This window comes from Desmodus rotundus, chromosome 5, assembly GCF_022682495.2.
Source record: "Desmodus rotundus isolate HL8 chromosome 5, HLdesRot8A.1, whole genome shotgun sequence".
Lineage (NCBI taxonomy): Eukaryota > Metazoa > Chordata > Mammalia > Chiroptera > Phyllostomidae > Desmodus > Desmodus rotundus.
In genome coordinates, this window is record NC_071391.1 from 110,912,398 (window position 1) to 110,939,446 (window position 27,049).

Consider the following 27,049-nt stretch of genomic DNA (forward strand, 5'->3'; position numbering starts at 1 on the left):
AAAACCTAGGCTCTGGACTCGAAGTCATAGTTCAAACCCTCATTGGACTGATCACTGGCAATGTGACCTTGAGAGAGTTACTTAATCTAGTTCTACCTCAAATGTTTAATCTTTAAACTAAAAATGAAAAAAACACATTTATTTAATCTTTGAATATTAAATGTGATAGTGTCCTTAAAGCTGAGTGCATGGCAAAAAGTTGGCCCTTAGTAAATCTTAGCTTTTTATCATTACTGTGATATCTTTCCCTAAATCACCATTTCAATAAAAAAAGTGTTTTTAAAATTGTATTTCCCCATTTCCAAATCCCCACTTTTACTTTCTCTTTTCAAGCCCTGCCCCCATCCAGCATTTTGGGTTCTCTCTAACCCTCTTCTTACTGAACCTACTTAGCACTTTGGCTTGTTCTCAGTGCCTGAATATTATGCTTTTAACATGTTAGGGATAAAGGCATAAAAAAGTTTACGAGGGGAATAGAAAAGCACCAAAAACATCTGTATCTTTTCTAGGTCTATTATATTCTTTACTGAAGGAAAGGAGGGATTCAGCACAAGAAAACAAGGGTTTTGTGTAAAAAGTGTGATACCCCAAATATCTAAGAACATTTAGGGCTTATAGGGTTGGAGGAAGACTAATAGCAGAAAATCAAGAGAGCTCTAATAGGAGACATAGGGAAGGAAATTTAGCCTGGGAAAAGGATGTTTAAAGGTCTAATTTAAGAGGAATAAAAAGAAATAGTATAAAATATTTTATCCAACCAATTGTAGGGCCCAATTCCAAAAATACAAGCTGTTCATTTTGATTAAGATATTATTTCTAGATGTTTATTACTAACAAGAAAATGATGCTATGTAGAAAGTTTAACACTTTAATTCACTAAAATCTTACATGTTGTCAGAATTCAGTTGAGAGCCCCAACTGCCTCAAAAATGGGGCCCCTTCTGGCCTAGAAGGGCTCTTCTAACACTGAAGATCGACCTCCCAGGCTCTCTGCTTTGTCTCCACCAAAACACACACACTTGGGTTCCCTAGACTTGCCACACAAAGTCTTAAATCTATTTTTCTTTAAGATGGGCTATTTTTAATCTTTACCTCAGTCTTGAACTGAGCAGCTGCCTTCTCCAGCTCAGCTTGCCCTGTGTCATCATTAAATCCATCAAGAGCCTCGAGGTACTGAATCTTCATGCTCCTTAGAAGTTTGTACAAGCCTCACCCAACCAGCTTCCCAGATCATGAGTATGCCAATTTTATACCATCTAGCTGTACAGTGCTCACATTTATTGACTAAATAAGTTAGCAAAGGGCAGGTTTTGAGAAAAATTCTAAAGAAAAAAATCCAAGATGAATAAAAGTCAAAATATGAAGACATTGCCTGGCCTATCACCTAGAAAGACCAGGGAGAGAAAGCAAGTAGAACAGGTACAAAAAAACCACAGTGGACATTAACACAAGCCATGCTTGTTAATGCTCCAAAGCCTCTTCCAGAACTAATAAACAAGGATGGTTGATGTGTGCCCAGTTGCTGTCATTTCTTCATTGGTATCTTTAGCAGGCATGCTCAGTCAATAACAGAACTTTGTTCTACAGATCCTAGAAATGGTTTCACAATTCTCAAAACATAGCCCAGGCAATCACTAGTGACTGAGGACAGTTAGCAATCAAAATAAAAACCTATTCACCATCCCCTATGGTCTACCCCACAAAGGCTATTCTTTGATTAAGAGCAGTATATTAACATCATTTCTCCTTCATTATTATAATTTTCTTCTCACAAAATTCATAAAGAATGGTCTTTTAAATATAATGCAGAAAATTGAAGTGAAATGATAGAAACATGTAACAAAATAATTCACTAACAAAATTTCAACTCTTCTTTATTACAGAAATGAGCATTGCAACAAGAAGAAATGGATATCATTATTCAAGAATTAATAAGAGGTCTTCAGTATAATGTATAGTTTAAAACCAGTAATTTTAATTAAATTCGTTTTAAATTTGAGCAGTTGATCCATAGCTTTTTATAATTGAAGACATTTTTCTACCTACTTTTAAACATTTTTTTTAGCAGGCATCGAATAATACCCTCCCATTTTTTTCTTTCTTCCTGTTGACTGCTTTCCCCATTGTAAAATGTATACTATCTACCAGTTTTATCTCACATTCAAATACCTTCCAAGTGCTCACATGGTCAGTGTGCACACTGTTACACATTCAGGTGGAGATTTTCTATCTTTAGTTCAGAAGACAGTTCAATGGGTTGTCAGCATTAAGTCTTTAACTTCCATTGAGATCATACTTCAGGTTTTTGCATGAGCTGTTACTTTCACAAATAAGACCTTTTGAGATGTAGAGAATGATCTAAGCTTCTGCAGAAGTTTCTTACTGACTCTTCTTAATATTCTGGAGACAGGCAAAAGCTCTACGACTAACACCACACCTCCTCCCAAAATCTGTTCTTTCTATGGTCTTCCTACTTCATTATTGGCAACACAACTCTTCCAACTCTTTAGGTTACAATCTCAAAGTCTTATGTTACACCTTATTCTCTGACCCAGCATCCAATCTGCCCTCATATCCTGCCAAAAGCATCTTTGAAATACATCCATTATTTGGCCTCCTCTCACCTTCTCCAATGTTACCACCAAGGCCAAGCCATCAGAATCTCTCATCAGGATTGTGCAATATTTTCCCCTAGCTTGTTATCTTTCTTCCACCTTTTACTCCCTTTAGTCTATTTTTAAACAAGAGTCAGAATGATCCTGTTAAGTAAACTCACATAATGTCACTTTTCTTCTTAATATTGTCCAGCGGATCTCCATCTCAATCTGAATCCAAAGCTATCAAAATGGTCTTCAAGGTCATATACCCTGTTTTCCAATAGTTCTAATTTCTTCCTTGTTAACTCCACTCCTAAATACGAGTCCCTTGGCTATTACTCAGTAAGACCAGTCATGCCCACACTTCAGGACCTCTGTGTTTTTATCTCTGCCTAGAATGCTCTTCCCCCAGATACCTGTAAGTCTTGGTCCGTCACCATCATCAAGTCTTAACCAAATAGCAGCATCTTAGTAAAAACTTCACTTTTCAAATTGCACCTCCTTTCCCACCCTTACGTCCTCAATTTGCTCTCTGTTTTAATATTTCTTTTATAAACTCATAACCATCCACTCAAATATTTTCTTCTTAGGTTTAGTTCCCCCCATCCACTGTTATATCTCAAATGCCTAAAACAGGGTCCACCATACAGGTCTTTCATAAATATTTGCTAAACATTACTAAATAATAACAACTTTATAGTTGAGGAAATAAAAGGGGACGGGATTGCCCAAAGATACAAAAATAGCTCATAATGCCTAGAGTTCCATACCCAACTCCCTCGTGACTTCTGTTTATTCTTCTGTGGAAGATTACTGAAAGGAATGATATTGACAGGAATGTGAAATTTAGGGACATAATAGAGAAAGTAAACTTTAGCCAAATCTTATGGCCTCTTCCTCTTACTGTGCCCTCAGTGGTAGAGCTTCAAGATTAGGCTTTGCTCAGTAAATAGCCACCATTTTATTTGTTTTCATTGCTTTCTTTCATTGTATAAAATTATGAGCTTTCTTTAAAGATACTTCCCCTATATTAATAATATCAGTATCTGTGAGACACTCAGCTGTGTTTGCTAGGTAAGTGCTGGTGTCTTAATAATGATCTTTAGTTTTCAAATGACATATAAAGTACAACACTATCATCCCTTTTTTGAATATGAGGAAACTGAAATAGAGAAATGTTAACTTTTTTGTAAACTTGGGTTCACAAAATTCGTACTACCATTCGTTCACTGTGATAACATCTTTCCTGACCAGGACTTTACTATGGGCTTTGTCTGCTCTGCACGCTTCAAGATTTTATTTATTTATTTTTAGAGAGAGGGGAAAGGAGGGAGAAAGAGAAGAAGAGAAGCACTGATATGTGGTTGCCTCTCGACTGCCCCCAACTGGGAACCCAGCCTGCAACCCAGGCATGTGCCCTGACTGGGAATCAAACTGGTGACACTTTGCTTCACAGGCCAGCACTCAATCCACTGAGCCACACCAGCCAGGGCTGATCTAAACAATTTATTTCTGGCTATTGGTGCAATTTATCTGGAGCTAAGCATGAGTTATGGTGCATATTAACTGTTCACATGATTCAGTCATGTGACTAAGCAGTAGGAGATGAATTTCCTTATGGCAACAAAGGAAAAAATGTAACACCAATTTCCAATCTTGCAATAATGATTCACATGAGATACAAACTAGGCAAGTAGCAGTGACATTATCTTCTACTTACTCATATTCTTGTCAGCAACTAAAAATGTCATCTACATGTTCAAAAACAACTTGATTAAATTACATCTAATTCTTTTTTTCTAGCTACCATACATATCACTTCCTATTTAACCAAACATTATGAAAAATAGTAATTCTAAATTTCTATATTACCTTTTAGTCTGCCATACAGTGGGCACTATGATATAATGTGAGGTTGACTGATACAGTTTTAAAAACCATATATGTGTGTGTATACATATATTTATATATATATATGTGTATATATATGTGTGTGTGTGTGTGTGTGTTTACGTTAGAATGTGTCCAAATGTGTTCAATTACTAGTCTATGGAGGACAGAGCTCAGCAACATCCTTATATTGCACAAAGCACAAGATTATCCATTACAGCAACTGGCTCTAATCTTGGCTATGCCAGTCAGACTATAAATTGAGGTTAGTGATACCAATATATTTTATCAAATATTCTGAGATCCTAGTGAGAAGGCATATTTAAAATACCTTTCAAATTTTAAATAAGTATATCGCTATAAAATATTAGTGCATAACTTCTGGGTACCTCTGGAAGTTCTTTTAGAATCTTCATCCTAATTTATTGGCTCACCTGGGAAACTCAGGTCCAAAAAGCTCTGCACAGGGAAGCGTATTCCAATAGATAATGGGTTAGTATGAGGGCACTATAAGCCCTAGCAAAACAAGAACAAGTTACTTTCAAGAGGAGGTGAGATTTTTCTTCCACCTGACATGGTGCATGGCTGGGGATGAAGTATGGGTGGGGAGGTCTAGCTACAATCTCATTTCTCCCATTTATGAAGAATGGTCAAGAAATATGATTCTCAAAAGACATAAAACACAGGAACCTTCTGTCAGAGACCTAAACACAGTCTATAGAGTGCAACCCAAAAAGAGATACAGAAGGTCAACCAAAAATGAAGATAAACCACTCTTGCGATATAAACAGCTCACCCATGGAGCTGTCCTTCGTGATTCCAGCTCAGTGCTGCTAGAATCAGATAATTAGTTGCTTATTTGCTGCTTTCTCTTCAAAGGATTTGTATGCCAAAATCTTGTCTTCAGTGTTTGACTTCTGGCTACTGATGAATAAGTACTTCCTAGTTATATACTGGCATGTTTTTTGCATTAGCCACATGGGACTGCATGTATGTGTCCCCTGTTTGTAGTCAATTAAGTGAGAAGTTCTCAGTTTAGGCTGACTCCTCAACTGACTTATAAACTGTCCTCTTGGTAAAAGTGGATTAGTACTTCTCTTTACTGGGTTAATGTACTTGGGATGTTTTCCAGCTCCAATACATATTGAGCATCCCAAGCAATTATATCTTTCCTATATGTTATATCACATAATCCTCACACAAAAAAGTGATATGTCAATTTATCCTCACTCTTTAATAGGAGAAGAAACTTGTTAGCTAATAAGACAATTATCAGGGATTTATATGCATGGAATCTGTTCCCAGGTACAGAGTATTTATAGCTATATACTTAGCTCTGACAGCTTTTAAATAAAATTTAAAAAATGGAGGGCATTTAAGGTGGTTCCCCTGAGAAGCTAGGATACTTCTCCACACAGGTGTCTGCCAGGACTTGGCCTGGTTTGGAACCTCACAATCTGTTTCTCCAAGAGTGACTGTACTTTTAGGGGAAATGCAGCAAAAGCACCAGAGGGTTCCGTTCAATCTAAAACTGGACATATTATTTCTTTGGTCCAACAAAGAACCTCTACAGATGGGCACCATACTGTCTGTTTCTTTACAAAAGAGGTTGAGCTGTACAAGAAATTTTAAAACCAAAGATTAAAGGCCAGAGTATCCTCAAAAGACTGACAATGCATAACAGTATTGCCAAAAATCAGAAAAATATTAGTGGTTCCTTTGAAAGAAAGCCTCAAATCTATGAAATTTGAAAACTTTGAAAAACAAAAAAGTGCTTCATGAACTTCCAAGGAAATGACAACTTTCAACCAGTGAAGAAGAATAAACATTAAAGGGTCAGAGAGAGTCTGGTACAGTACCTGTCCCTAGTAAAAATCATGCTTGATACTAAGATGAAAGTTTCCTCAAGGCATAATCCCTGTCTTGGAGTCCCTATGAGTCTATCCTTTGACGAAGTTAAATCACCTCCATATTTATAATGAGATGTAAAGGCTGCCTCATTATTTCTTTACCTGATACACTAAAATATGCCAAGGGAAATTCTTCAAATACACTACAGCTATATCTTTAGAAGAAAGTAATCTCTTTTATAGCTGGACGGCATTACAGCTCTCCGATTCTCTCTTTAGAACATTAATACTAAAGTATGAAATGTTCTATTTCTACCCATAACTTGCTTGATTTCAAGGGCTCACCTACATTAATTTCAGCATCACAGAGCTAAATATCACCTTAAAAATACGTGCATAAATAATTTGAACCTCAAGGACACCGTCAGCCTGCTGCATTTCTTCATATTATTTTTTAAATATAAACTATTATTGTTTAACTTTTTTAAGTGTACATATTTTTATCTCCTCAAAAAGATTAATATACAAAGAAACATTACAATAGCTAAGCTAATATGCAATGATATGTGCAAAGGATTTATTTTTTTAAAGTGCCATGAAAACAATTGAATTTTTAACCTCAATACCCTTATATGTAAAAAGCAATAAATTGAAGTCATTTCACCTTGTCTAAAGCTTTAAACAATATTCTTGCCAAAGCCTCAATTGCCTTTGAGAGTAAAAATAACTGCGTCTCTAAGACAGGAAGATTTGGGGTAACTAAAAGTGGTTGTTAAACACCTTTAAAAAGTAAATTAAGATTATGACCAGAGGATGATTGTGATGGGGTATCTGGAGTCTTGCTCTAGGAAAGTTCTCAACCATACCCTGATGCCAAGCTTGGAGTGGGTATTTGACACAAGACACTGGAATCATTGTACCTCCCATTCTTTTCCCTTCTAGAGGGAAGAGGTAAATGCCTCCATTTCAGATAGTCTGTGTGTTCTAAGTAAAAGGTCAAGATTTCAGCCAGACCCATGGTTCTCATCAAGGGCAATTCCATCTCCATCCCAGGATACACTGGGCAATGTCTGAGGACATTTGATTATCACCACTGGGGAAGGGAGGTTGCTACAATCAACTAGTGGGGAGACACCAGAGATGATGCTAAATACCCTACAGTGAAAAACCACAACACTCAAAACTAAGAATTATCCAATCTAGGCTAGATTAAAATAGCTAAATGGAATAAGCCAAGAGGTTTCTTAGGAAAGGGTCAAAACTAATGTCAAGTCCTAGAAAGCTCTCACTGCAGCTCATAGGGCTTCCTTCCATCTATTTCTTAGACTAGCAGCTCTCAAAGTGTGATCCACTTGTCAGGTGCATCAGAAACATCTAAGAATGAGATACAGATTCCTGATCTCTGATGTGAGTCTCAAAACTGTGTAGGCAGAGCCCAGGAATCTCTATTGTAATCTGCTACCCATGTGATTCTTCCATAAATTAAATATGAGAACCACTACCTCATTTTTCTGTTATGGCCATTCTCTTCTGTATTTTCAATGATCACCTGTAAGCATTTCTTCTAGGACTCCCAATGACAAAAGCATATAATCTCTAGCAGGGCAGGCCCTTAGCTAGTGGTTAATGGCTGCATGGTCAATGGCTCAACTGGGGTCAACATGATGAAAGAGAACACAAGAGTACCCACATCATGCAAAAGACTATCTTTTACTGGAAGAGACAAAATAATGAAAAACAAATAGCTACCCATTTATTTAGTACTTCTCCATTCTGGGTTCTGTGCTAATATGTGGGTGGCACATATTAACATATTTAATTTAAATAACAATGCAATAAAGTAAGCATAAATATCATTAGCACTTTATAGATGAAAAAAAGGGACTCAGATTAAAAAAGAAAACTTGCCCAAGGTCACACAGTAACTATTGGAATTCAGAATTCAATTCATGTTCCATTTAATGGTGGTCATACATGGGCAAGAAATGCAAACCCATGCCTAATTCTCCCCAGTTTTTCTTTTTTTCAGATTCCTCATATGATGTCAGAAACTGCTGAAGTGGTGAAACAGATATTCCTGGAAAATCTCCTTAAAGAAGGCACAGCTAAGTATAACACTGTTTTACCCTCTAACCTCCTTTCTCTTCCTGTGTGGAAAATGGTAAGGTAGAGAATTAGCAGTCATCTTGGACCAAAAAATGAACTTGAGGATAGTAGCCCCAGTTAAGTAGAGCAGGTCAGAAGGGGTCTGAGTCCTTGGGCTTATTATATTGACCCTGAACTACATATAGACCTAGATGAGAGAGAAACAACTCTATTTGGATGATTTGTCATATGCAGTTGTAATTAAACCTAATTAAAACACATGCAAGGTTTTATAAAATGACTATTATTGGGCATTAATAATTTAGGATACTTAATTAAAAAGCAAAATTTCACGCCTAAATATAATTAACCTTTTAATATATCATAACCTTCATGTGTGAGGGCAAATGAAACTAACCATGCCACTGTGGCCCTTACTTTCAAATTTCTTTTTGAAATAAGTAACTAATTTGATTAATTCAGTTCTTTTGAAAGAAATTCTGTATGTTTTCATACCATGAATTTTAAAAAAAGAAATCTATTTAATGTAGCAGAAAATTTAAAGTAATTTACAAAGAAACTTGCTAGCTGGAAAAAAATTACTTGATCTTTGGCCCCAGATCTTGATGCACTTTGAAATATAATATTTAAAACAAAGTCAGGTGCTTTCATGCAGAAACAAATGAATAAATGAGTGATAGACCAGAATCATTTACTAGGATTTTTCAGTGTGATAACTTATTACAATGGCAAAAAGAATGACAAAGAAGCTACTGTATTAAGCACACATTATGTGCTCATTGTGCAAAGAACCAGGGGAAAAATGAACATTCAGATGCATTTCCTGTCCTTATGGAGCTTACGGACTAATTGGGAGACATACAATTACATGTTATGACATTGTGGTGTCATATCAGGAATGACAGATCTCATCACGCTGTGGGAGGATATCGAGGCAGCCTTCCTGGAAGCACTGCAACACACCAACCACTAATTCTGTGACCTCCAGGAAGTGACTTAATTTCTCAGAACCTCATTTTTCTAATATTTTTAATGGAGATGCCTTCTCCATAGGATGACTGGGAAACAGACTGCATAAGCATGTAAAATGCTTAGCACAGTGCCTGGTACATGTATCTTAGTTTATTAATAATTGCTACTTACTACATGCAATTGTCCTGTGGCCCAAGTGGCATTACTATTACAATTGATAAATCAAAAGTGAAACCACAGAGGTTAAGAATATTGCCCAATATTTCCCAGATTGTAAAACATACAGTTGGTTTCAAAATTCCTATCTAACAACAATACCTTGCTCATAATTTTAACATCCTACCTATGAGAATAAAGTATTGTCTAATTTATTTTGCAGATCTCTGACATCAAAACCATGTGGCCATTACTGTTCTCTGCTTGGCTTTTATTAAGGTAAAATGCTAGGCCTTGAGATAAATAATGTGCCTGGCACACCTTCCACCCAAGGCTACACTCGTCTGTGTGGGCGTAATGGCAGGGCTACACGTCATTGGAAAGAACGAACAAACGAAAAGGTCTCTAGGTCAGCATGCCCAAGTGCCAGTCCAGGTTGCTCAGTTAATGGCAGGAACTGGCATCCCACTAGTCCACTGCCTCTAGCATGTGGCAGTATAAGAGTCTGCCAAAAACAGTTACTTCAGTTATCTGCATAAACAGATAAATATGGAGAAAAAGCAAAGTGTCCTACCATTTCTTATCTTCTAAACAACAAAGTTCTCAGAAAAATACAAAAGATTCTGGTAATCTAGAAAAGTAGAACAATATGTAAAACAATTAGGGGATTCAATCCAGAGCTGATGCTCATTGCCCTAACCTGAGACTCGCCTTCTTCCAGGCCAGGGTTTATTCTCACACCTTAGTCAAATGTAAAATACCCATCTAGTCCCTCTTTCTTCTTACGTCTTTGAACAGCTGTATAACTTTCTACACAGACTAACGGGCATAGGATAACAGCTGTTACCATGGGGAAAAAAATAAACCAAAAAAGTTAGCACTTCTAAATGATTATTGATTAACATATAGTTACATAATTAATATACTTTTCAACATAGACCATATAGGTCAGGCCTTATATACGGGCAGGACAGCCTGAGTTTTCCAATCATGATAGAAATGTTAATACATACATTCATTTTTTTTTTAATGAAGTTCATCTAATTAAAAAAAAGTAGCCAAATATCTCTACCAAAAAATACCATGCAGAAACAAATTCGGTCCTGGACTGTTGCCTCTATCCCTGATATTGGCGCAACCCGAGAGCTGGGAACCCTTTAGCTCTGAACTTCATGAACTCCTTGCACTGGAGTACGACAATAAAACATGCAAGATGCTCCCTTAAACGTGTGGAACTTCATGCCTTTCCTTCAAGGAGACTTCATAGCATCACTTAGTAATTTTTTATACATAAGCACCATCATTTCAGATAGTTATTTTTTAAACTTAACCAAAATTCAAACCAATTTTCTCAAGAATATTTTTATATTACCTTTAAGTCTTATTTTTCCCAAGCTTTTTATTCTTAATATTTTAATACTTTGTTTTCCTGAATCTTTTTCCAAGAACATAGATATATAATGAGTCAGTTTTGTTGCCTTGTGGATTTTCTAAAACTCTGGTGTAAAACTGGGTCACCTAGTGTAGTTTGAGGGTCAGATGGAGCTTCTACTCACAGATTCCAAGAACTAATCCCTACAATGATGGACTCCAGAAGTCTGCAGCATGGCCCAGGAGTCTGTATTTTAAGTCTCCTCCCAGCCCCTGCTGGGTCTAGCATGCAGATAATCTTCTGCCTATTCTGAGAAACTCATTAAAATCAGAATGGGTGAGAAAAATATCTTTGTTACCCAGCTTCCACATTCCTTTCTAATTTCATCTTTTACCTTTCTCCATCTTTCTACGCACCTCTGACATCTGATCTGCAGTTCTAGTCAGACTACATCTACACCCTATACTGTGAGCATTCTGTTTCCCTCAAGGGCTAATCCTTTCTTTCCTCCTCTATCTGGAAACATCTATCCACTTATCTCTGAAGGCTTAAAAAACATTACCCCTGCCCCTTATGAACCTTCCTCTCCCCCTTCTCTATGGAATGCCTCCATCATTTTGCATGTACTTCAGTTAGAGTGATTATTATAATCCATCACAGTTACTAATTCTGTCTCTTTTTCATACCAATGCTATGTCCATCCATAAGAGAGTGAATATCACATGTTATTTACTCAATAGATATTTGTTAAATTATAAATCTAACTGATCCTCTCTTTCTAAAATTACCTCTAGAGACATTCAAGGGAAAGAGGGAACAGTTGCCATCCTTGTCGTTGTTCTCTTGAGACAAATATAATTCTAATATTTCTAACTTCGTTTAATAAACTATACGTTCCACAGAGTTTTATGTAAGTCCTACTTGACTTTTTTGCAAGAAAGTTTTAAGATACTGTTACTTTCTTTGTGTGACTGATATTAATCCTGTTACTTCATCATTCACATATAGACAAGTTTAGCTTCTGAAAGTGATTTTCTGAGATAATACATTCTAAAAATTAATTTTTATGTCATGATAGGAAATTAAGAAAGATTTCATTGGATGATGTAAACCAAGTCCTTAGAATCTGGGATAGGGGGTAAAGCAGTTCTCTTCATGGAAGTCCAAGGAGTAACTAAGGCCAAAGTAAAAACTTGGAAGGAACTTGGATGGCAAGCAATATAAAAAACAGTGCCCTCCACATGATGCAAAGTATACAGTACAAACCATCTATGGCAACAGAGAGGCTTTCAAATGTAGATGTTCTTCTTGGTCAATGTGGACAAATCATGCCCAAATCAATAACCTCTTTTCATGTGCATTAGGAGAGAGATTTGCACAATCATGTGCAGTTTTGTTTAGTGTTTAAGCCTTCTCAACGCTGTTTGTTTGAGAGCAGAATCTGATTCCCGCTTGGTACACAGAGAAGCTTCCTTTTGCTTTGGAAAATTATCTTGCCAGCATGGATTCTCCTTAGCTAATGGACATTTCATGACCATCAACATTCCTAAATCTGTCAATGATAATCCCATTGGTTATTCAGAATGATCACTCCTTTCCTCCTTCATCTGAAAACCAGAAAGTCTCAGAGCTAGAGTTTCCTTCTGTCCCTAATTCCTCCTTTTATTTATTTCTCTTCCACATTTGGGGCTTTGAGTGATCATATGAGCTTTTGTGTAACTGAGAAAATAGCTGACTGATTATATCTTAATAAATAGACATTGGAATTCACTCGCAGCCTCCTCAACTCTTCTAACAGGTGTATCATATATTGTAAAGTCAGTACATGATTAGTGGGGGGGAATGGCTTGGGAAAAGTATGGGGCTGGACTATAAGCAACAACTTCAATTTTTGACACATGACATATCTAAACACAAGATATTCCTTGTAACATTTACAATTCTGTGGCCTTACTGACCTGAAATGCTCCCCAGAGTCCTTTGTATCACAATTCAAATCTAAACCACTCTGCTCAAAGTTAGGTGAAGCCCTTGGCTTCTCACAAAGCCTTCCCCGTGCAATCCAGCACTCCCCTGGCCATCGGATAGTTCTTGGTTGTTTAACACTTACTGTCTTCACCTCTAAGGTGGCACTTGACATATGTCTGGGCTCCCAAAAAGGTTGTACATTCCTCAAGAGCAGGAGCCGGGCTTTACATCTCTTTTATCCCCCACAGCATATGGCTCAGTACACAGCAGTTCAGAACTCAACCAAAAGAAAACACCAGAAGGAAATTCTTGCAATATTACAAAAATGATTTTGAATATTAGAATCTTATAAGACCTAGCTCCATCTATTTTCTAGTAGACAGGATTTTTTTAATCTCAAAAATCAGAATAACGTAGAATCATAGAGTTAAAAAACAAATCAGTTTTCTAAATGAACACATAATTATCTATCATGGGCTTGATATTTTACATTTAAAAGAACATGACCCACTTATACATATGCAGTACACCTTAAAAACCTAGTTTGGACTGAAATTTTCTTTTTGGTATGAATAATTCTGTGACCTATACAAAAACCACGTCTCATCAAATATTTAATTTTTCCCATAAACCATTTCTTCAAAAATACAGTGTACAACCATAGATTTTTAGAGCAAGAATATTTTAGGATATATCCATTAGATCATCTATCATCATTTTACAGATGAAAAAACAGAAACCTAAAATACCTAAATAATTTACGCTATTACCTTATTCAGTGACAGAAATAGGACCAGTGTTCAGACCCCAGGTTAATGCAACTCCTGTTATAATTTATCATTCCATTTAGAGCACAATTTATGAATGTATTTTTAAATGGTAACTTTAATACATACAAAGTGGACCTAAAAACATTGAACACCACTGTAAATGACACATGCACATGAGAATAAACAAGTGCATACACGATGCATTCCATGATAGACTTTCTAAATTTGCACAAGCGCACAACACACTGTTCTTAACTCACGAAGTTTAAAGATGACTGTACTCCAAGGGTTTGTAAAATATGAACATTTCTTACCTGGCAGCTGTATGAGGGTTGATAAAAGACATTAAAAACTTGAGCTACGATTAGACTTCAGACTTCTCTGGCACTGAAAATTGTCCTGTACTGGTAGTTTCAAGGGTCTGGCATTTTTAATGAAAGATAGGCCAGAGACTTGAGAGCCATCATCTAATACATGTGTTTCTGGTACCCAATATATATCACCCAATATATATGACTTTACCCACAGGGCAGTACTCAGCTGACGGCAGGTGATTATCACCTGAATCTTCTTATTGGTCAGTCATGGCTCTATTTCTCCTCATTGTACTTGAAATCCCTACCATCATAGTTACTTTAAGTTAGAAAGCATAGGTGGGAAAATGACTGCAGAAATTGGCATATTACTCCACCCCAGGTAACAAAAAGGGTACTATCAGCTCTAGTCCATTTTTGGACTATTGCTTTTGAGCTATTAAAGTGCATTAGTTGGGGGAGGAGGAAGGTTGAAGATCTCCACAATGAGAAAAGCTATTGATGAGAAAGGACTCCTCTTTTTAAACTGCCCCCAGTTCTCCAACATCAATATCCATACTTAACCAATTAACTCGGATATAGTTTTACTTTGGAAAAAAATGGCACCTTCTTGTATTTCATAATACTGATAATCCACACTAGGGTGCTTTTATCCCGCCTCATGAAAAGTAACAGGGCCTAACGTTCTGATGGTCAAGTCCTTTTAAAAACACCCACCCTGATGCCTAACATCTCTTAAAGATTTAACCACCTCTACGAACTTTCTTGCCCTTTTATATAGAAGCTGGCATCTTGACAGTTTTAATAGGTATCCAGGAGAGAACAAGAAAGGTGGAGAAAAATGCTCACTCCAGTTGGTCTTTTCTTTCTAAATACTAAGGCATATAAAAAAAACAATCAGTAACAGAAACTCTAAATGAAACAAAGGACAGCAACTTTTCACAGCTCTTAACTACCAAAAAATCCAACAAAACAGCGGCAGTGTTATTACATGCAACAAAGAAGGCAGCAAATTTGGTTGTGACAACTTGAAATGGCTGTACCTTAATCTTGCAAGAATGGCGACTCTTTTTTAAAATAAATATTTTAGTCTTTGCATTAGAAATACTCACTTGTTTACATCAAAACCAAAATTGTTAATAATGCTATGTATCAGTTTCTTCACAGTTTTATCCCACAATTTTAGAAGAGCAGACTGATTCTCTGGGCAAACATCAATAAAGAATATTCTGTGATCCAGAAATCTTTCAAATGAAGAAGAACACATCCTCCTAAGACAAACTCCTTAGAGAAACTCACCGAAGGACTACAGAATGCATCCATTCCTCATATGCAATGACTTTCAGTCCCAAAGGGAAGAAAGACTGAGAAATAGAGGAATGAAAATACCATTTTCATTTCTCAAGCATAGATCACGCTTCAAGAGTGTATTTGTGCTCTAGAATTCTTCACCTGTATAGAGAATAAATAAGTGGATCCTTTTCCCAAAGTTGGTTAATAGTAAGTAAAGAGGGCTTCAGTGGTCACATCTTTACCTCCTTGAAACCCCATCCGCCTGCTTTCAAAAGTAATGTTTACAATGAGACAGATTAGATTAGAAAGCAAAGTTACTCACCATGGAGGAATCACTGCTTCCACTCCCGATCGGAGCTCCCTCAGCACAGGTTGGGAGGTGGGTAGAAAGTTGACTAGCCCTGCCCCCATCTATGACATCACAATCTACCTCATAAAAGGTAGTGAAAGTGCTCTGAACTCCTGTCTGATTTCCGAGAGATACAGAAAAGAGAGAGTGAGAGAGAGAGCAAGAGAAAAAATAAAACGTACCCTATTGGGAAGGGATCAGGGAGGTGGAAGAGGGAGTGGGTAATCAGGAGAAAGAGGCATATGAAGGAATTAGGTGCTGAAAGAGATGGGTGGGCCTCTGTGATATTAAGTAGCCCGGCCATTAGGATTCCTCATTGGTTCTCCTGAACAGGTAAGTGGACCATCTGGGAGAAGGAGGATGAAGAAGCACCCTGCCTTGTCAGGCATTGTAGGGGACAACCGTAGTGGGTTCAAAGGGGAAGAATCCCCTACTTAAAGCATTGAAGATCACCAAGAGAGAAAGCAAGGGCTGAAGCTCTTAAAGCCTGGAACAGTACATGGGGAATCTCAGATGGCTTTCTTGGAAGTTCCATTGCCCTGCTGTGTGACCTTCGTCAAGCCTTTGGGCCTCTGTACATCCAGACAGTAATGATACTAAAGGGATACTTACCTCTTTCATTGGAATCACTGAAGAACTAAGGCATTCATTGTTTCTAAAACTGCAACTCTTTTTATTCTTGCTTTTTGCACTCACAGGTGGATTGTATGACAAGAACAATTTAAAAGATAAGCCAATAACCAATGCCTATTTCTACCTTTAAAATATAGCTCTTAAAATGTTATCTCTGACATAAAATATTTCTGACAGAATTGAGTAAGTTTTTCCCCTGTATACCTTCAAACTAGAGAAAAAAAATCAAACAGCAAGATTTCTACAATCATAAGGTGCCCTGCTCTGCTGCTCTCAGAGGTCAGGTTTAAGTGACTCAGAGATACTAAGTGACCAAACATTTTTGTCACATGAAATTCTGCTATAGTCCAAAGTTGTAGCTTTGTTTAACCTCTGAGTCCATTTTTTAAAATCATCTAAGATGGAAAATAATGTGGAGAGAACTAAGTTTTTTTTTTTTCAAATGAAGATTTAGAAGTTTAAAATATGAACTACTTGAAGTTGTCAGTTGGGTATTATGACAAATTAAAAGGAAGGGGCAATATTGAAGAACAGGCTGGAACAGAAGCCATCCGCATGGTAGTCTTCTCTCGCTCTCCACAGAAAATATTTTAGTAAAAGATTCAGAATAATGGCTTGCAATTCATAGCATAATAAAGAGGGAAAGCCTAAATAGCTGTTTCTATATGCAGATAAACAATATTCCCAATTTGGAATTATGTTCTTATGTTTTGAGCCAATATAGTTCTATTTCTAGTTCTGTCATTCTTAGCTCATTAAATACATAAGTGTATTAGGTAATCTCAATTTAAAATTAAGCAAAATTGACAGACTAGGGAGTATTTTGAAACACAAAAGCTACTAAATTCAAACCAATTATAAATTTGGCAACATTACTCTCATATTTTACTTCAAAATGAATGTTAAAGACATTTAAAGAATATCCTGAGAGAATAAAAGACAATAGAAAAGAAAAAAATATCTGCCATATTAGAAGAACAAATTTTTTTTCCTATACTTGACTTTTTCTATACTTATTAGAGGGAGCAGCAATACTCTGTATGTTTTCCTTATTCTATTTCCATTTTCAATCATTGCAAGTCTAAATACAAATTCTATAATTGATGGTTTTTGTTGCATGAGATTTCCCAATCAATGGCTCTATAAAGTCTTACTGTCTTCCAGTTTTTACATATTGGATCATTGACTAGTTGGCTTATCCTTGTTTTTTTTAATGCTTTATAACAATCCCATTTTATTTTAGAAATTAGGCATTTCTTGATTTTACCATTGTACAGAACTCATTTATCATCATTTCTCAATTTCAAAAGGATTATTATGTATTAGAAACTTACTTGTATCATAAAATCTTTTGTACAAAATTTAAAGTTCATTATTTTAAAAATAGTGGTACTTGCCCATTCTTCCAATAAATATCTTAAGACTTTTTACTATCTATCAAAGAAGGCACACTCTCCCTATGTTAAGATATTAAACTAAAAATGAAGTTAAATACTTTTTAAATATTAAAACAAATGAGTTAGATTATAATCTATTGTTATTCCTTATTAATTATCTGTTGTTTATTTTGAAATGAAGCATGACTTCAGGAACCCAATGCAAAACTAGGCTGCATCAAAAGGATGCAGAGTGGTGAACTGTGCTGACATTTTAGTATGATTGAACGTGATGTCTTTAGTTATATTAATTAAAGTAACCAAGCTGTCTTTGACATGGAATGCAATGCCAGGATCAAGCAATTTCCTAATTTCCTACTATTCTTTGGGTCTAGCTTCTTGACACTATTTAAGAAAACTAAGTCTTATGGCAACTATAAATTTGATGCATACTTTTTATGGCATTACAAAGATGGATTCGTTAGCCCTTCAAGATAAGATATGAAGTGATTGTAAGATTTCAGTCAAGAGACCCCATTACTGGAGTCATGATTATAATTGTACTCTGGCAAGAGAAATGTAGGATTGGCTTCAAATTTTTCTTTGTTGAAAAAAAAAAGGTTTTAGTTAACTTCTTAGTGAAGAGGATTGAGAAAAGTCAAGTGGAATAATCTGTACACTCTGAAAGACTGAGCTGCATACAGATGTATTTACAAAGTAATTCACCATGGAAGACATAATCGGACAGTTGGCATGCAATTTCACTAAAATGTTATTATTGAAGAGAAATGGCAAATGAGAATCCAATTTTGATGGCAACAGATTTAAATCAGGAGTTCTCAAATTAAAAAAATATATATTATGTTTATGATACTGTCTCATATACAGACCTTTAAGCTTAAAAGAGCACATGGTTCTTAGAAGATGATGTTGAGTGGAACTTCTCAGGATATTATTCTCTTCAGTTGCAAAACAGATTTGCAAAAGGAAATGGGTGAATGGGGTCAAGAGACAAGTTGTGCAGATTTGACAGAACATCTAGTCAGAGTTCCAGGAAGTCAAGTTCATTATCAGCAAGGCATCTGCACAGATGAAGGTATTTGGAATAAAGCAATCAGGTAAGATACAGTATTAATAATGAGAGCAAGGATTAAAGTCTAAATTAAGAAAGCTTGCCTTCAAGAAAATAGGATTACTATAAAATATTTGAAATGCATTTATTATTCAGAAGAAAAATGACTGTTCAAAATACAGTAAGACAATGTGTTCTGAAACAGTAAAAGATAATCTGAACTAAGAAGATTCCTCATTGTCCATCCCAAAGTCATTCTTATTTATAAGATTCATGGGCCATAACATGGCACATATTTTTTTTTCTCGGGACTGTGATCAAAGCCATATTTTATAAATCATTTACATTAAGCTGAAGAAAGCATTCAACAAAATAATTTGTAGGGTCTGAATGTAGATGATAATAAGTTAAACACACTTTTATTTGCAGAATATAGAAAACCAAGAAACAGTGAATGCACAGAGGTACCCATTAGCAGACACCCTGTTCTTCTACCTGAGAATACTAAACAGTAAGATGAAAAAAATAAATGAAAAACAATACACTACACAAGCTAATTAAAGCACAATAGACAGAAAAATTTATCCTTTTCAGGAAGATTATTTGGTATTAGAGATAAAGGACTTTAAATACCCTAATCTAACTGATATTTGGCACTATGCCTTTTATGTAGTTGGAATGCAATACAAATGTTGAATTCAATGAATCAGAAAATATGCTAATGTGAACAAGAAATAAGTACAACTCTTTGAAGTTTTAATTCATAGTTTGTCATTAGAAATTAGAAAAAACATATGGAAACACTGATCTTTTTCTAGAAAAAGATTGTCAAAATTTTTTAAAATCTAGTATAAAACAAAAAATTCTATTTGTTTTGCTATCAGGGTCTCTTTATTTCTTTTAGTTTTTATTATCTGAGGTATTGAAAAAATGTGCAAAATCAATAATGAAATCCCCAGATAATATTTAGTATAAGGTTTTAAAGTCAATCTCTTTTTAAATTTATTTTTATATCAACTTGTTCATTACCTTCTTTTTCTTCAACTTCCTTTAGTCTAGGAACAAAAAAAATCACAATTGATTCATGTAACCAATTCAAAATAATGTATTTCTTGACTACCGTTGACAAATCGAAGTGTAGACAGAAAGCAAGAACTGAATTACTAATACTGTTTCTAAATAAAGGTATTCACTCAACACTTTAAATTCCCATGATTTGGTTCAATTGAAGGGAACAGGTGCATCTGGACTTGCTTTCACAAATCCAAAACTAGTTAAAAATGGGAGGAGGTACCGCCTAAGGCACTACTATAGGTATAATTATTAAAAACACATTACTAAATAAACATCTTAGAATAAAATTAGACACTTATCACATATAACTAATACCTCATAATTAGAATAATGTCTAATTGGAAAATATTATAAGCCAGTACTTCTTAACTAGGGTTGCGAGTGTTTCACAGTTATTAGGTAACTCCCATGTGTCTAACTCCCAGGTTTTCACAAAATATCATTCTTTGGCTGCCAAATAATTCACAGAATATTAACTGAAATCTAAGACATTAATTGCTAATAGATTAAGGTGTGAGTTATTTGCCTCCTTCTTTTAATTAGAGGTTTTTCAAAACATTAAAAAAAAAAACTCTTCTAAAACCCAAAGGAATGAAAAGTGCACTGATTGAATGACAGGTAATGGCATTGACATTTCTGAGGCAGAAATATCTGAGGCAAAAATATCTTCTTAAAGCCACTAACCTTTCTACTCTTACAAGTAATAATGCCGTCAAACTAAAATGAAAACTCTTCAGCCCATACGTTCAGGTGATGTAATTCAATCAGTCTACTGAGTAGATCCAAGTTAGGTCAATCAGTATGTTTCTCCACTTAAGGTAAAAAGAGTTATTTCCTTGGTTCATGTCCCAGTTCTGCCAAAAGAGATTCTGTTTTCTTATTTTTTGGAATAAGAGCATTAGAATATAAAGCCCTTTTCTATGCATAAAACAGTTCAGTAAGATAGCCATCTCGTTTAATTCCATCAGTGAATAACTGATTTTGTTTTTCAATGAATAGAATGGAACATATTGACAAGTGTATGGTCACCATCATAGAGTACTTAACTGAAATACTCTTTCTAACCACACTTTCCGACAGGGCAGAATAGCATCCTCCCTTACAAAAGACTATCTGAATTCAGGGAGACACCTACACAGGTGTGGTGCAACAGACATAAAGCTTCCTATGATGACTAACACCTAAGGAGATTTTTACTTTGCTCACAAAATGTCTTATTTTCCATTTCTTCCAAAAATAATGTCTTGAGTTTTTTAAATGTCACTTTTATAACACTGGGAGATTAAATTTGCACTGAAAAACCACTTATGGGTTATTTTCCATGAAGGTTTGCATAAATTGGATTGTGCAAAAATCAATGACATACACTGATACAAATGTAACTAAGGAAGACTTGATACAGGGATCAGAATTTACATGGTTTTAGTTTTACTGTCATAACAGATTGGGGGTAGGTTTTGGGGAGAAAGATGGAATTATGCAATAACCCATTTTACTAGCAAAATGGGTGCCATTCTGCAAATGATAAATAACTATTTGATTTTCTTATGGATACAGAGTACCTCCACTACCCCTCTATCCAATTTGTAATCTAAACTTTGTTTTTATCTTACTCTTTTTAGATTTGGACTACTCTCCCTAGATCAGGAAAAGTCCTTTAACCTAAATACTTGGCCTACCCTCTCTCTGTAAGGTCTGGATAAAATCTTTGGAACTGCTGCAAATCCCCTAAACACATCCCCTTTTGTTCAAATGAGGCTCAGAAATGCATTCCAAACCCAAATTGAAATAGCTAGAAATTTAGGTATTTTTCCATTACTACTACACTGTGATCAGTAGATATGATAACAAATTCACAACAGAAACAATCAGAAGATACAAAAAGGAGATTCTCAAAAGAGTTGCTTAAAGTACAGATCTAGACAACTAGGTGCAATGCTTATTTCAATGACTGTTTCATCCCATTACAAAATATGCTTTTTTTAATGAGGAAAAACAGAACTTTCCAGATAGAATGCAATTCTCATCTCAAAAAACCACAAGTTTTACAAATATGTGTAATTATACATAGCATCTACGAAATTATGCAATCTATATGAATCTCACATTTTCTTTTCCCTGCATTGTACTGGATCAGACACGTCATGGTTTTCAACTATTTGTTGGGTTCTTCATTATTGCTTGTTCAAGGGATAGGGAGTAAATGTCAAATCAAGTGTATCTGTTGAGTATATGTGTGTGCAGATTCTCATACATATCTCTGATTACATGACAATGTTATGTAAGATTGATATGAATATTATCAGTTTCAGTATTTTATGAATGCTTTCCATTCATTACCATAAATGTTCATGTTGATTTTAACTGATTCTAATTTTTTTTTAATGATGTGAAACACAGGCACTAAGAATGACTGTAATTGACCCATAATGCTCCAATTTTCTCTTTACTAATTCAAATCCTACCAATGTCACAAATTATTCCTGCTCACCTTGTCAAACTCCTCTCCATAACTCAGTTGGGAGGGATTCAGATTTGGAAAGGAGGTATTTAAAAGGCAAAGAACAAAAGTGCACATTAGGGTGAGTTACTCAATCCCTCAGGAATAGGTTTGGGCTCCACTCAGTCAGCTTAAGGACTTAGGGAACTAATGTTCCTCATTTGCAACTGTATTTCTATATTTTGTTAGTATAAAAAAGGACATACTTTGGCAATAAAATCTATTAAATTTCTAGCATTTTCTTGTGGAGTTAGCTCTACATTACATAAATGTCCCTCCAACTCTGACCTGGAACATCAACTTCCTGTCCAGAGCAGGGCTATTGCTCCTGTGTCCTGGCTTCATTTTTATAAGGGGCCTCTTGTAATGGAACGTAAACAGTGGAATTTAAAAAAATTTTATCAGGAAGCTTGCTGTTCAGCATTCTACATTCTAAAATCCCACACTAGTGTTTCTAATTATGTTCAAAATAATGAACAAAGGATAAGTCTTTGGGTAGCTAAAGATAATTGAGGGTTCTGGAATGGGCTTTATTTCTTCCGAAGCATGTGTACATTTATCTTTCTTTTTAAATTTAAAAGAACCCATTAAATCTTCTGAATCCTAGTGAGCAAAAATTAATTAAGCACATGACAATCAAATATTCAGATAATTTCCATATTACGACTTTGGAACTTATTTGGATTCAGTATATATATACATACTGAAAGAGTCTAGCTTAACTTTTTTTTCCCCATGGCGGATACAATGCTGTTATATTTAATAGCTATTACATGCACTAAACAAAGTTATGATATGCTATGGTTAAGTTTCTCTTTCCTTTGTTTTCTCTTCTTCCCTCTTTCATGGCTCTACCTTCCCTCTCTTTTTCTTCTTTTCTCCTTTCAACATTTCTTTTCCCAAAATGCATGCAAACTGGCTTAAGAGATTTAATAAGCGAATACCTACCTAAGCAAACAAAGCCAGTCTATACACTTCGAGATTGTTCAATCTTCTGGACTTTACTGTCCTCTACTTTCACTTTAACATTTCTATAACTGTAATTGTTTTTAAATTATTTTTTTCCATTACCCCCTTAGCAACTCATTTCAGCTGAATTGGACCCCAAATGCATCTTCTACTTTGAGATTTAATAAGAATGGCACCATTTGGCTGTTGAGAAAGGTTCAAGACAATGAGTTTAAAAAATTGGTTGCCAGCCAGAAAACTAAGGGTGCTTCTTAGACAGCAGTTGTGTGAATGAGCATATGCCAACATACATCCTAAATTGCTTTATTTCTTTAGTTCCCTATCATGACTCATGAAGAGCATTTGTACCCACTGTCCCCCATAACCTATTGAGTTTTCTGAGCCACCTTTCACATGAGGGGAAGATACAACAGAAGAGGCCTTTCCCAGTTCCAATACATACAGTCACATAAAACATCGCTTGCTGACATAGTGTATAATTGTGCACACATACATTTTTTAACATATGTTCATCATGCCAGCACAAGACTGTAAAAATGGCTCTGAATTTTGAAATACAAATCATTTCTCTTGGCAAAATGGAAATAGTCTATCCAAATCTCTCCTGTTTCAGGAGAAACTCTGACTTCTAACAAACATATCTTCCTGGGGGCTTTCATATATTTCAGAGAAGAAACCACAGCTTTGAATCCCATGTATATAAACATAGGAGAAAAGGAAGAAAAACTTAAGTATTTCTCCTTTTTTTATTGTGCATTATACTGTAGTTGCTTCTCCTTAAAAAATATAGCAACTTTATCATGCCATACAACAAAATAAATGGGGCCCAAAGCATGGGTGCATTTTCTTGGCAAAATCATTGAACATTTGAGTGTATGGGATCTCACATTCTTGATGCTTTAACAACTTTGAAGGCAGCCATTTGTGGCTATTTTGCAAAATAAACATATTGACTTTTTTCTCCATTAGCCATCAGTGAAGGAGGATGAAGAATAAGGAGGAGGCAGAAGTGGCAAAGATAACAGACTACAGATGCAGGTATGGTACCAAATAGCAATCAAGCTAGAAAAAAAAAATCATGAGGAGGCCAAGAGTGGCCCATAATTGAGCAATAAATAGCAAACCTTTATAATGCATTTGACTCAGAATTATTATGAAGTTTTATAATATTCTTCTAAAAGAAGCCTTCTCCCATGCAAGGATTTATGTTCTTTGCCAGTAAGACTCAAAGAAGGAAACAGGCTTCTTGATAGTATTCTCAATCTCAAACACCTCTGCAAATGCCAACAGTGCAAGCGATAAAAGCTAGTGATGATTTGGACTACATCTCAATGAGGAAAAGACAATGGGAATGAAGCTCTGGAGGCAGTGATGAACAATGGGTACTGAGAGGATGATGGAGAGCAACTCTGCCAGTAAAATATTGTCCGGATGAAGTTGTGGAGTCTGAGATCCACAAAGATGCTCTGCGCATCCATATAAATACTAAGATTTGGAAAGTGACAAATGAAAGCACACAAGGCAAGCTAAACAAAAAGCACTCAGTTCTATGGAAGCTATATACAAATGGACATGGAAGCTAAATGGTATGGGAAACTATACCATTGAGGCTGAAGATAAGAAAGGAAGCAAAGGAGATGCAATGTTTTGATCACTGCTTGGCAGAGAGAATCTTGGTAATTACCAACTTGGCAGAAAGAACACATTGCAAGACAGATTGCACTTGGTTGTTGAAGAATGTTGAAGCAGGATCATTTGGGAAATGCAAAGAGGTGACTATGCTTTGGAAAGAGGCACAAAATAGCTAATTTATCAGGCTCTAGGTGGGATTGCATGGATCAGGCTTTCCAGATGGTATCTCCATGCAAGCCAGGTCAGCTCTTTTCCCAGCTGTGATTTCTGCAAGCCAAATAATATAGGAACTGAAACCTTGGGATTCAAGAATGATTTTTCCACATATTTTTATCAAATGTTCAAATTGATGATTTTTTTTTAATGGCTTGTGGAGAAATTGAGTTTCATGACCAGTGTGATTTTCACAAAGCATTTCCTATGTGATAATGGTAATGCCACACTTAAAAAGGCAGCACCATGGTTGACTGGGAAAAGAACTAAAGGCGGGAGAGCCACACTTCAGAATTGCAAAAGGTTCACGATAATTGATGGCAACTTTTGTTGAAAGAGTGGGACTGGGTGAGGAAGGAGAAGAAGCCAAGATGAAGAACCTCAACACGTACATTTGAAAATCTTGCCAAGAAATCACGATCCTTTATTCACTGAACTTCTTATTTCTTTGCATTTAATGAAATGAACCAGATACTTATATTTTCATGAAAAGGGAAACACGAATGATTAAGTAAAAAATATATATATAATTGTTAGTGTTTGACAACTATGTTAGTTTTTGGCAACAGCACATCAACCTGTATTAAATTCAAACATTTTGGCTTTTAAGGGTTACTGGTAACCTAGTATGCATTGGAACCTGATGAATGAATTTCCATTGTTTTCATCATCTCTAACATGTGAACACAATCCACACATAGAGAGGCTGGCTCCTAAACAGAGAATTAAAATTACTAGGACTAACAAAAAGATGTGGACTCACAATGAGTAAATATACAAAAGCCCCAAATAATTATAATAGTCACAGCTTGGCAATCAGTTTCCAGACTATGAAATTAGTTTCCTTATGAAGAATGGAGATTTTACAAGGCTAGTATAAACACTGGGTAATTGGAAAATCAAATTGCTCTTTGTGAGTTATTGTGAGGTCTGGAATAATGGTGATAACACTTATTTTTAAACTACCTCCCTGTGAATCACTGTAGTTTGGTGGTTTTAGCAGTACTGTTGCCAAGAATTCTTGCCTTGAAGTACAATAGTGGGAACTAAATTGTCAAGCCCAAGTCCCAGCTTACCCCTGATACAATGAGCTCTCCTCCCAGATTCTGTACTTCTGCCTTCACCTTGCTGCAGATATTAAGCTGATGGCAATACAAGGCAATCCGTTGAAGGTAGGCTAATAAATCCTGCTTACATGCTGAATCAGGACACTGTAAAACGTTTAAAAAGTGATCTCAGTTAGTAAGTGCTCTTCAGTTTCTAAGACTTGCTATTGAAAAGCTGTGAGAAGAAAAGGTTTCAGTGTCCTATACCTTAATTACTTCTATTTAACATATTTCTATAGCATTTTAGGAAGGCTGCAGCCAATAGTTAGCTCTACTTTAATAAAATTTTATGAAAACAATATTGAATGTCTTCCAGAAAGTCTGATGGGGACTTCTGTACACTTTTTGTGAGTATTTCACCAGTTGTCTTTAAAACTGTTAAGAAAACTAAATATTTCACAGGATTTTTTTTCTCCTAGTAGCTTATTCAAGGTTCACTATGTGCAAAATTATCTTAATACAGACAACCACAGCAACACATGCTAGAAGGAAATCACTCTGTGTAGCAATCTCTCTGCCATGAGAGAGGGTAGCGTTTTATTTCGATTAGTTGGGGGAAAATCACTTGTCTCCTTTGGCTTTCTAACAAATGCATCGTTCACTAAAGAACGTATATTACACTTCTTGGATTTTCACATTCATCAGAATTTAAGCAACATGATAAACTTCCTTTGAACACAAACCTGAGAAACACTCATGGCCACTGTAGGAGAAACAGATGTGAGGAATACAATGAAATGTGAGATCAATTGAAATTAACTTTGTAAGAGTTAACAACGGACCCAGGACTCTGACTGTGCTAAAGCCAACTGTGACCAGGGATTTTGAATTTTCTTT

At 35.7% G+C, this 27,049-nt stretch overlaps 1 protein-coding gene across 4 annotated transcripts in view; it reads right to left on the bottom strand.

Annotated features, from left to right (window-relative positions):
- The window catches only part of CTNNA2 (catenin alpha 2), a 1,072,448-nt gene that overhangs the window by 11,489 nt on the left and 1,033,910 nt on the right, over positions 1 to 27,049 (bottom strand). For 3 of the 4 annotated variants that reach the window (XM_053924987.1, XM_053924988.2, XM_053924990.2), the window contains 2 exons: positions 26,183 to 26,317; positions 15,611 to 15,754 (listed from right to left, as the gene is read on the bottom strand). In XM_053924987.1, coding sequence (XP_053780962.1) covers positions 15,611 to 15,754; positions 26,183 to 26,317 — 279 coding nt within the window. The remainder of the gene's footprint in view (positions 1 to 15,610; positions 15,755 to 26,182; positions 26,318 to 27,049) is intronic. The other variant, XM_053924989.1, reaches the window with a different exon arrangement.